Source organism: Engraulis encrasicolus, chromosome 15 (genome assembly GCF_034702125.1).
Source record: "Engraulis encrasicolus isolate BLACKSEA-1 chromosome 15, IST_EnEncr_1.0, whole genome shotgun sequence".
NCBI lineage: Eukaryota > Metazoa > Chordata > Actinopteri > Clupeiformes > Engraulidae > Engraulis > Engraulis encrasicolus.
Window position 1 is genome coordinate 1,280,930 of NC_085871.1, and position 12,522 is coordinate 1,293,451.

At 44.3% G+C, this 12,522-nt stretch overlaps 1 protein-coding gene across 1 annotated transcript in view; it reads left to right on the forward strand.

The window, feature by feature from the left end:
* Positions 1 to 12,522, forward strand: part of LOC134463589 (protein kinase C epsilon type-like) — a 44,726-nt gene that overhangs the window by 17,715 nt on the left and 14,489 nt on the right. Inside the window, exons 3-10 of the mRNA XM_063216765.1 lie at positions 4,444 to 4,603; positions 7,345 to 7,379; positions 7,627 to 7,715; positions 7,975 to 8,104; positions 8,698 to 8,840; positions 9,292 to 9,388; positions 10,087 to 10,295; positions 11,907 to 12,080. Of these exons, the coding sequence (XP_063072835.1) occupies positions 4,444 to 4,603; positions 7,345 to 7,379; positions 7,627 to 7,715; positions 7,975 to 8,104; positions 8,698 to 8,840; positions 9,292 to 9,388; positions 10,087 to 10,295; positions 11,907 to 12,080 (1,037 nt within the window). The remainder of the gene's footprint in view (positions 1 to 4,443; positions 4,604 to 7,344; positions 7,380 to 7,626; positions 7,716 to 7,974; positions 8,105 to 8,697; positions 8,841 to 9,291; positions 9,389 to 10,086; positions 10,296 to 11,906; positions 12,081 to 12,522) is intronic.

Genomic DNA, 12,522 nt, shown 5'->3' on the forward strand with positions numbered 1-12,522 from the left:
CTCTCTCTCTCTCTCTCTCTCTCACACACACACACACACACACACACACACACACACACGGGTGCATTCTCTTCCAAACGCCAACCAACCTTCCAGGCATCTGGACACACATATACAACACACACCCACATATTCAGCTATGATAATGAATTCCTAGAACAGAGCTACAGGCAAGAGAGAGGACAGATAGGAGAAGGCAAGTTTTTTTTAGCAGATTTTTTTCTCTTTCCCTAGTTGGAGGATGCAATCTGTACTGTTGCCTTTTCTCTCTCTCTCTCACTCTCCTCCACACATGCTCCGTTGGCACTCTCTCCATTTCCTTTGCCACCTCCTCCACAATCCCCAATGCCTTTTATTTCACACGTCGCTCAGTTCCTCTTGAAAGCATTTCAGTGGTCCTGTATGAATTCGGCAAATTTATTCAATTTGTCAATTATTGTTTTGTGCAAAAATGGAAATACATGGAAATGTTGTGCCGCTGGCCGGGGCCAACGTGTGTGTGTGTGTGTGTGTGTGTGTGTGTGTGTGTGTGTGTGTGTGTGTGTGTGTGTGTGTGTGTGTGTGTGTGTGTGTGTGTGTGTGTGTGTGTGTGTGCGTGCGTGTGTGTGTGCGTGCGTGCGTGCGTGTGTGTGTGTGTGTGTAATATTAAGGGGACCTCCATATTTATTCTGCTCAGACCTCTCATGGCTCACAGCGTCTGGAGTGTCGTGTCGCCATAGCAACAAGCTGTTTGCTCCCCTGCAGCACTGGATAGATAAGGACAGGATAGCGGGAAGTTGAGGCTGTGAAACGTTAAAGGAAAATCATTAAAACACATTGTTCACTTGTAAATCCCCTTGATCACATGCATCTAATGAAGCAACAGGGGATGCTTGTGTGTGTGTGTGTGTGTGTGTGTGTGTGTGTGTGTGTGTGTGTGTGTGTGTGTGTGTGTGTGTGTGTGTGTGTGTGTGTGTGTGTGTGTGTGTGTGTGAACAGAGAGAGAGAGAGAGAGAGAGAGAGAGAGAGAGAGAGAGAGAGAGAGAGAGAGAGAGAAACCCTCAGAACCTTATGGCACATGGTCGGTCAGCAGGTTTTGTCTTGCCTATGCTAGGAGTCAATCCTCCCCCTCACTGTCTTCCTCACACTACACACAAATACACCACAGGCTGGTGGAACATAGACAAGGCTTCTTCTGAATAGATGTGACAGTAGTATGCATTATGTGTGGAAACAACAACACTTGCACAACAAGTTTCACTATTTCAGGCCACCTGCCACCTTGACAAGATGCACCTACCACCTTGACTAGGTCCCCTGAAAAGATAAAGATGTCATGTTGTGAATGTTATTTCAAAAGCTGCTCAGGTCATATTTCTAATTAACCCCTTAAGACACGGCATTATAAATTAGCTGTTACCAGAATGTCAATGACCAAGTCGTACTGTATTACTAAAGGCCCTGTGCACTGTCACAGTAGTGTAGTACTATAGTAGTTAACTTTCAATGTCTATTACAGCGTGCCTCAGGAGGTACGGCGTGCATTAAGGGGCTACACTGCACAGAACAGCATGTCCACTGATGATGGTGACTTGTCTCTGATGCTGACTAACGCCCCACCACCTTGACTAACGAAAAGTCTTTTAAAGTAACAACACGGCAAGTGCTTTGCAGTAAATTGATCTCCATGTCCCAGAATTAATTTTAGCAATTAATAGTTGGAGTGGGATTGGGGATGGTAATGGACATCACCATGGTGTTTGACTGCAGGCAACAAGAATGTGACTTCTCCAGTATTATAGTATTAGGGCTGGACGATATGACTATATATCGTTATCATGCTCTTTCTCCTCTTTCGTCTCTATCCTGATAAACTAATATTCCTGATTAACACATTTGGGTTATATCTGTGATATATATGGTTCTTGTGATATAAAGTAATCCATATCATGATATGTTTTTTTTTCATATCGTCCAGCACTAGTATTATATATTATACAGTATATTATATAGTGTAGCATTGTATGCATCTTTTTTGTACTCCCTCTTCACTCATGACTGTGATCCTAAGCACAGCACAAACACCATCATTAAATTTGCTGACGACACAACCGTGATTGGCCTGATCTCTGACAACAACGAGACGGCCTACAGAGAGGAGGTGGAGCAGCTGGCACGCTGGAGCCAAGACAACAACCTGGCCCTGAACTCCAATAAAACGAAGGAGGTGATCCTGGACTTCAGGCGGTGTGGCCAGGGCAACCACTACCACCAACCCGTCAACATCGGAGGGAAGCCAGTGGAGGTTGTACAGAGCTTCAGATTCCTGGGTGTGCACATCAGCGAGGACTTGTCATGGAGCGCCAACACCTCTGCAATGGCTAAAAAGGATCCCAAAGGCTATATTAACTTCGCACTCTAAAGAAGGCCCAGCTACCACGAGATCTGCTCACTAACTTCTACAGGTGTACAATTGAATCAGTAATTACATACAGCATCACATCTTGGTACACCAGCTGCACACACGACAACAAGAAGATGTTACAGCGCATCATTAAAACAGCAGAGAGAATCATTGGGTGCCAACTACCCACACTTGAGGAGATCCACCATACACGCTGCACAAACAGAGCATTAAACATCCTTAAAGATCACACACACCCTGGTCACAGGCTCTTCACCATGCTACCATCTGGCAGGCGCTTTAGGACTCTGCGTGCCCGCACTACGAGAATGAAGGACAGCTTTTATCCAACTGCCATTAGACTCTTGAACGCAATACGTCACCTGCCCCCACTCAATACTTCAGGACTATCGATACTGTGACATGCACATGGATTTTTATGGATTTTTATATATTATTTATTTACTGTTTAATCTTTTATTTTGTGGGCATTTGTGGGTTGCTACTAAACACAATCTCGCTATATTTGTATAGTGACAATAAAAGTCTACTCTACTCTACTCTCTACTCTGTGATCTGTACATAATGTTTTATTCGATTTAATCAATATAACAGGAGTGGGAGATGGGTTGGTAACAGATTTTGCCACATGTAGTGTTCCTTGCCCAATGTTCAATAAGCAACACATGTCACTGCAAGAAAAGAGTTGAGTGCTGTTTGTGCGCTTTATAATCCTAGAGAAAAAAAATCAGTGGGATAAGTGTTAAAATGGCAAAACAAGAGTACTTGGCCACTGCCCCACAGAGATGAGGTCTGTGACAGGTGTTAATTGCTATTTCAGAAGTACCGTTCATGGATGCTCTGTTAGGCCGGCCGCACACCGGCTCCGACAGCATTGCGGCGCACTTTTGCTTCCGACAGAATTCGGACCCCCAAACCCAATTTCACACGAACATTGCATTGATAGTCAATGGGCGGCGCCGACAAAATAGAACTTGTCTCTAATTGCTATCCGACATCGGCGAATGTCCGCGGACATCGGCGCCAGTGTGCGTGGTTCTATTGAAAACAATGGAATCGAATTTTAGCTGAGCAGTGCTCAGCACTTTGTCGGAGCCGGTGTGCGGAAGCCCTTACAGTAATGACCAAGAAAACTGTTTATAGGCTGTTTGTGTCATAATGACATAACGTTTGCCTGGTTAACACCAGATGATCCCACAAGGGAGATAGTCTGGAGGCTACCTATGCAATTTCTTGTAGGATAGGTGTGTTATACGATTGCCCACACTAACATATCACACTAAAACATAATAAAGCAACATGTTAAATCCCATCATCCCATCATCACTTCAGTGATACACATACAGAGCCACATGACACATGACAATACATGATATAGCAGCACATTGGTTAAGGATCACACCTTTGAACTAGGGCTGTAACGATACACTCAACTCACGATTCGGTTTGTATCACGATTTTTGATCTACGGTTCTATACACCCCATGATTTCACATTTGCCAACATTATGTAATCAAATTATGTTATAGTTTATAGGTAGAATAAGTTAACATTTTTAAAAGTTTAAATATAATAATGATGATGATTTGAAACTTGGAAGCACTATCACTGCGTATCATGTGGTTGTTTTCTGGACTGATGGGCAACAAAACTTTGAAAGGGTGTATCACGATACTGCCTCCTTGTATCGCGATACAGTATCATGACTCTGTGTATCACGATTTCTCGGTTCGATACAATATTGTTACAGCCCTACTTTGAACACATTGAATGACAGTTATGTATGATATGTATGATAATCATAGCTCTAAATTCATACCAGCCTAATAGCCAAATGCTGGTGAAAATCCAATTTGGCTGGTAAAAAGAGAGCTTACCAGCCACATTGACCCATTGGTGAGAGTGTGTTTGGCCAGGAAGATCAACCTCTACCAGCATTTTGTCTGGTGGTGAATGTATAGCCCTGATGATCATGTACTATATAAATGATATTGCTTGATTGATTGATTTGTGTCTGCATGCCTGCTTACCTTTCCCAGTTGCCAACGACAATGAGGAGCGTGTGTTCCGTGAGCGGATGCGTCCTCGGAAGAGGCAGGGGGCCGTGCGCAGGAGGGTCCACCAGGTCAACGGACACAAGTTTATGGCCACCTACCTGAGGCAGCCCACCTACTGCTCACACTGCAGAGACTTCATCTGGTACGAACGTGTCTCTGTGTGTGTGTGTGTGTGTGTGTGTGTGTGTGTGTGTGTGTGTGTGTGTGTGTGTGTGTGTGTGTGTGTGTGTGTGTGTGTGTGTGTGTGTGTGTGTGTGTGTGTGTGTGTGTGTGTGTGTGTGTGCACGCGTGTGTGTGTGATATTAAGGTTCTGCTCAGTGTGTGTGTGTGTGTGTCCGTATGGTTGGTTGGATGTATGGATGGGAGGTTTTGTGAATACACACTTGTGTTTTGTGTGTGTATGTGTGTGTTGATGTGTGTGTGTGTGTTGGTGTGCGTGTGTGTGTGTGTTGTGTGTCCATTTGTCCATTTCTGTTGAGACAGAAATAGTTTGTGTGTGTGTGTGTGTGTGTGTGTGTGTGTGTGTGTGTGTGTGTGTGTGTGTGTGTGTGTGTGTGTGTGTGTGTGTGTGTGTGTGTGTGTGTGTGTGTGTGTGTGTGTGTGTGTGTGTGTGTGTGTGTATGTGTGTGTTTCTGCAATCCCCGCTTCCTCCTCCCACTGCAGTTCAGCCAGTTCGGCCTTTGCCAATATATTTCTGTTGCAGCGATATTAATATTCATTTCAATAGTCTCTGGTGGGAGGCAGCGTATGGATACAGTGTGGACACAGAGAGAGAGAGAGAGAGAGAGAGAGAGAGAGAGAGAGAGAGAGAGAGAGAGAGGGAGAGAGTTACCATGATAGATTTTTTTGTCGACCAGAACGAGCATAACATTTGAAGAGCTTTGTTGCAAAATGACGTATACCTTTTTGTAGTGGGCATTGCATTGCACCGCACTGTAAAATGCATTTTATATAGGTTTAAAAGTGTGTTCTTAAAATATTTGAACGCATAGATGATTGGACGTCTGGGCTGCATTTCTCAAAAGAGAAGTTGTTAGCCTGTTAGGAACTTCGGAAGTTGCCAATGGGGAAATGCATTGAAAATATCAAAGTAGCTTATGTAGTAAGCAACTTTGGTTTCAAGAAATCCACCCCTGAACAGTCATTTCCAATAATAAAATGCAAAAGTCAAAAAATGGTGGTTACGTCGTTTTGCAACAAAACTCTTCTTCATTTGGAGGGACTATCAACCCATACAAAAGTTGAATTACATACAAATTGATGCCTGAGTAATTGACTAGCAGGGTAGGGAGGGCCTCTGCACCGCCAAGTTAACAACAACATGGAAAAGTTAGTGTCACAGTAGAGACACCAATCCCATCTACATGCACCCATAGAGGACGTGCCAAAAAAAAAACGTAAGGGGAATTTCAGCCAGTAATACAGCTACTACTGTTGCATGAATTTTAATTCACTAAACCACCTACTGTACTTGAAGGACAGGACAGTTTTTTTCTTTAACCGGGCCCTTATTTATAGTGAAAAGACAGTGTTGTACTCACCCATGGTAGGTTTTTATGTAATTCGAAGCACTCACAAAGATATTGGGTTTGATGATGTTGGGTGATGGTCATCAAACACCACTCTTAAGGGCAAGTAAAGGTAGCCACTAAATACATTGTTTTAATTATGATACAGTAGCACTAAAAACTTGCCGTGAATGTTTTCGGTTTGAAATGTGGGATATGTGAGGAAAACATTTTTTTGTGAGTCTAATTAAGCCAGCGAGCTGAATGGCAACACTGTCATGGATCGGTTATGTCATGAGCAGGAAATTCATAAAAAGTTGTTTTCCTCCACATTGCCTGGATGTTTCCAACCAACACATTCACCACACGCCATTAGTGCTACCCTATCATAATTCATAAATGACAAATAACATATTTATTGCCTACATTTACTTGCTCATACGAATGGCAGCGCTGCCGTGGATCGATAACTATAGCATCGACTTGCAGGAAACTTGCAAAAAAAAATGTTTTCTCCACATAGCTTGGATGTTTCAAGCTGAAAACATTTACTACACAGTATTAGTGCTACTGTATCTTAATTGCTCAATTAAAATAACATATTTAGTGCCTGCATTTATTGGCCATTTTGTGGTTATCAACCTATATGACCAAACCCAATATCTTCGAGAGTGCTCCAAATGACAAAAACTACCCTGGGTGAGTAGAAGATAGTGTTTTACACTAAATTGAAGAAAAAAAAATCACGGTCCTGTCCTTTAATATGTGTGATTTGGGATTTGGGATTTAATATGTGTACTTGTAAACAGTCAATGTTGTACACATTGTTGTGATGTCTTTTGATATACAAAAAGGCCTCCATGTTACAGATGGTGCAAAAAGAGAAGGTACAGGGGGTACAATGGCACATTGCCCTAACACTGCACCATGACTGGGCTACTTGCCCATGGTGACCCTGGTTTGAATCCAGCTGGGGTCTTTCCCAACCCCTCCCCATCTCTTTCTTCCACTCTCCTCCTGTCATGATCTGTACCGCACTACGTATCCTCAATAAAGCACAAATCCAAGTAAAGTAACACAAGTCCAGTAAAGTTAACACTTGATGGCATGGCCTGGGACTACTGGTTATGACTTGTTCAAAGGTACTCTAATAATAGTTGATAAAGACAACATTTTTGTGGATTTGTGTGGATGGATATGTACAGTACTTTGCAGCTGACGTTCCCTACAAGAGGCTGGATAACTGTGGCTATGTCTCCCCCAAGTGTTCATTTGTAAAATTGTGACTAATACCAGAGAGCAACAGTATCTCTGCTAATACGCACTCATTGCATAGTGGCCTTGGCAACTCATTTTGCTCATTTGTACTTTGCAGGGGGGTGTTGGGGAAACAAGGGTACCAGTGCCAAGGTCAGTATATCAAAGTGATTTCCACAGATATTTTGCTGCTTCTGTTTGCTTTTACTGTCCCAGTATTAAAGTCATTGTCATTCAATATCTCCCCCCCCCACCCCCTCTCTCCGTGGAGTGATTGTATAACAACCTTATTGTAAATAAAGAACTTTTTGAAATCTCAAAAATCTCTCTCTCTCTCTCTCTCTCTCTCTCTCTCTCTCTCTCTCTCTCTCTCTCTCTCTCTCTCTCTCTCTCTCTCCAGTTTGTACATGTGTGGTCCACAAACGTTGCCATGAGCTCATCATCACCAAATGTGCCGGAATGAAGAATCAGGAAGACGCTCCTCAGGAGGTACACGCACACGCACATGCACACGCACACACACACACACACACACACACACACACACACACACACACACACACACACACACACACACACACACACACACACACACACACACACACACACACACACACACACACACACCTTGCTACAGCCACACTTCAATAATGTGTCATTCATTGTGGTGTGTGTTTGTGTTTGTGTGTGTGTGTGTGCACTGTGCATATGCACGTGTCCATACTTCCATGTCTCCTCGTACCTACAGGTGGGCTCCCAGAGGTTCAGTGTGAACATGCCACACAAGTTCCGAATCCACAACTACAAGGTCCCCACCTTCTGTGATCACTGTGGCTCTCTGCTGTGGGGCTTGATGAGGCAGGGCCTTCAATGCAAAGGTAAGAGGAAACAGGGCCGCTGTTAAGGTTTCGGAGGCCCTAACTATAACTGGTGAGGAGCCCCCCCCCCTCATGATTAAATAATAGTAATATTAATCTACTACATAATAAATATATGTTTTGTAATGTAATTCAATATTTTTTTTCTCAACATTCTTTTTTTTGGTCAATCTCAATTCAAGAGGCCCCAATTTTGGGGGAAAAGTGGTTGGTGGTAGTGGTTTGTTTCATTGTGTCTAAATTTGTGACTAAATCGAATGCCCACTGCCCTCTAATGTTCGAGATCAGAATCCAACATTCATTCAACAGTAACATTCATTCAACAGTAACATTCATTCAACAGTAACACTGGTCAATCAATGTTTGTTAAAAGATGTCCCTAGCGGTGGGTCATGCGTTTTTTGATGATGTTGTGGGGAGGGACGTCAAAGTTTTGAAACTCGTTCGGGGAGGGTCATGCTAAATTTGACAACCAATGGTGAAAATCTTTCAAGACCTCGAAAATAAATAATGAACAGTCCCTAATCTCTCTTTCTCTTTTTTCTGACTCTCTCTCACTTCTGTCTGTCTGTCTCTCCCTGACAATCTGTCAGTCTGCAAGATGAATGTGCACAGGCGCTGTGATAGTAACGTGGCTCCAAACTGTGGCGTGGATGCAAGAGGTATTGCCAAAGTTCTTTCTGATCTGGGCGTCACTCCAGACAAGATATCCAACAACACACAGAGGAGGAAAAAAGTAGGTCAACGTGACAACACCTTCCTTTACACGATATGATAGTACTTTTTTGTACTGAAATTCATTTTTCATCCCTGAGCAGACTTGTTTAAAACAGGACATAAACAGAACATCACAAGACTATTGCACATGTGCTATGCTCCACATGCATAGGTACTAACTGACAAAACAGTGGACAGAGGCCTATATACACACATACATACAAACATACATGCATACATGCATTGCATTACATACATGCTGTACATTACATGCAACCTACATAACTTGACGGTGATGATGGTCATCATAGACATAAACTTAACATGTACACAGACATACACACACACACACACACACACACACACACTGGACCATTTGTGAATGACAGCAAGCATTTTGGAAAGAAACTAAAATATTACACAGTCCACCCTTTAAGACAACTGATGAATCTATTGTTGTAATTGTGTAGCTGAACTTGGTCCAAGAATCTCACCACTGCCCAGCGGAAATTCCTACAACGGATCACGACCGCTGTCAATCAGCGCCTGCCTCCCCCTGCGATCAGGGTATGGTGCATGACACATACTGTTCTCACACACACACACACACACACACACACACACACACACACACACACACACACACACACACACACACACACACACACACACACACACACACACACACACACACACACACACAGAGAGACCAGAGCTTGACACTGGCATTGCCAACCGGCCCAAAATGAGTAAAGCTTGCCTGCGGCTAGTGACAATTTTAGTCTCACTAGCCACTTTGGCAGGTATGACATAGGTCTATCTCAGTATCGTATATCCTGTTTTTGCACCCTATGTTGTATTAAGGTTCAAGAAAGATCATTTGAGAAAGATATTTGTCTTATATAGGCTACTGTAGGTAGTTTCATTTATCACACTATAGCACTGATCGTCTTGTTTTATCACTTCACTTTCTGAGCTTAAGTAGCATGGTAAAGAAAATCTGTCTAAAACATACTGACAACAAAACGATGGCTAGTAGAAAGGCTGAATGTCTAGTGACTCTGGAAAATCACTGGCCACTGTGGCTACCGGTGAGCAAAAAGTGAACGAAAAGTTAATGTCAAGCCCTGACAAACGCACGAGCACACACACGCACACACACATACATGCACACATGCATACACACGCGCACGCACACACACACGCACGTGCACACGCACGCACACAATCTGTAAGTTAACATTTCTTATGTGCTTTTCTCTCAGACCTGGGTGATCTTGTGAATATCCACAAGACTTTGTCCTTTGTCAGTCAGTGTGTGAACGATCCCCAATCCACATCATCCTCATCAACAACAACGTCAGGAAGTAGCTCAGACACACGACAAAATGGCGATGTGCAGTCCTTACAGAGCAAGCGGAGTCTGATGGACTTCAGCTTCATCAAGGTCCTAGGAAAGGGCAGCTTTGGCAAGGTCAGTACCAGCGCTTCATTCTAAGGGGGGCATTGGCAGGCTTATGGTGAGGTAAAGGTGGCGTTGGGTGACTTTTGATGAGGTCCAGGGGTTGTTTGTTCAGAAATAGGTTGAGAACCGCTGATATAAACCAAACACCATGACAATATGCATACTGCCTTACACCAATGCTTAAACCAAAGTAGCATATCATTACAGTAAGTTGTTCCTTTAAAGCAATACTGTGCCATTTCTGGAAATAAGCTCATTTTACATTTCCCCTTGAGTTAAATGATTGAGTGTTAGCTTTCTCCTGGACTCCCAGCCGTTCTCCAAGTCTGGTATCGCATATTTTATCTGTAAGCAATAGCCAAAAACTGTAATATCAGTAATTAGGCAGTCATGGGTGAGCGGTTAGGGCGTCAGACTTGCATCCCAGAGGTTGCAGGTTCGACTCCCGACCCGCCAGGTTGGTGGGGGGAGTAATCAACCAGTGCTCTCCCCCATCCTCCTCCATGACTGAGGTACCCTGAGCATGGTACCGTCCCACCGAACTGCTCCCCATGGGGCGCCACTGAGGGCTGCCCCCTTGCACGGGTGAGGCATATATGCAATTTCGTTGTGTGCAGTGTTCACTTGTGTGCTGTGGAGTGCTGTGTCACAATGACAATGGGAGTTGGAGTTTTCCAATGGGCTTTCACTTTTCGCTTTCGCTTTCAATTAGCAGTAATTTTCCTTGTGCCATCGGGGAGGGGTTTCATGATAGTGCCACCCCCTCTCAGATGCTGCCCCGAGCAATGGGGCAAGTCTCCACCCCTTCCGGTCAGCTCATGGGGCTGTGAAGTCAAACATTTTGACTGGGCTGTAATGGCCTGACCAAACCTATTTTCCGATCCACCTTGCATTCCCCCCTAGATCACACATATGCTGTACCTCAGAATTAATGATAATCAATGGTGTGATTGTGGACTTCACTTGTCAAGTAATTTGTCAGTTGTGTGCGTACGAAAATATGTAATTATTTGTACTACACAACAGAAGTCGCATGCCTGACGTGCAGCCACTTCAGCCGCGGTGCAGTGGTAGGGCTGGCTTTGCACCTTCAGCCTCGGTTCACGTCAAATACGTGAGGTGCACATTGTAGTGTTTTACCCTGTTTCGCACAAAAACTAAACTAACATTTCTTGACTACCGAAAATGAGTGGTCTTACGACGCCAATCCAAACCTAAAATCCAGTGCTATCATATGTGAAATTCAGAGCACATGCCAAATGGAATCACTATTTAGCATGACTCGCTCCATTCACTCCCATTCAAAATTTTGCGAGTTACAGCCCCATGGATCGTAAGTAGAAGGGCGTGACTCTCTTTTGCAATCCCTCACAAAATTTTGTTTATAAAACATAGTTTGAGAGGAGCGCATGCCGTGATTGACAGAGGTCTTACCTTCCCATAGATTTAATGCCTCGTGCTCATTAACATGTTGTGCATGAAGGCTTCTGGAATCATCTCACTTCACGGGTGTATAATCACGCTGTGTCACCGTCCTTCCCTCCCCTCAATTCTCTTCTCTTCTCTAACACGGCAATTCTCAGTTCTCTTTTCTAACACCGTCTCACCGCCCATCCACAGGTGATGCTGGCAGAGTTGAAGGGTACGGACGAGGTTTACGCTGTGAAGGTCCTCAAGAAGGACGTGATCCAGCAGGACGATGACGTGGACTGCACTCTGACAGAGAAGCGCATCCTCGCCCTGGCCAGGAAGCACCCCTACCTGACCCAGCTCTTCTGCTGTTTCCAGACCAAGGTGAGATGGGTAGTCATGGTGGGTAAGTGGTTAGGTTCAGTTTGTAGTATTGGGTAGGGTGTGCACATCCAAAAACACTTGTTGCAGGTGGCAGACGAAAGTGTCAGACAGTTGAAGAAGGTAGGTCAGCACACTGCCAATAAGCTCCAAAATTTGAACTTTATTGTTTAATCAACGTTTCGATCTTCATCAGGCATATGGGCAGTCATGGGTGAGCGGTTAGGGCGTCAGACTTGCATCCCAGAGGTTGCCGGTTCGACTCCCGACCCGCCAGGTTGGTGGGGGAGTAATCAACCAGTGCTCTCCCCCATCCTCCTCCATGACTGAGGTACCCTGAGCATGGTACCGTCCCACCGCACTGCTCCCCATGGGGCGCCACTGAAGGCTGCCCCCTTGCACGGGTGAGGCAAAAATGCAATTTCGTTGTGTGCAGTGTGCAGTG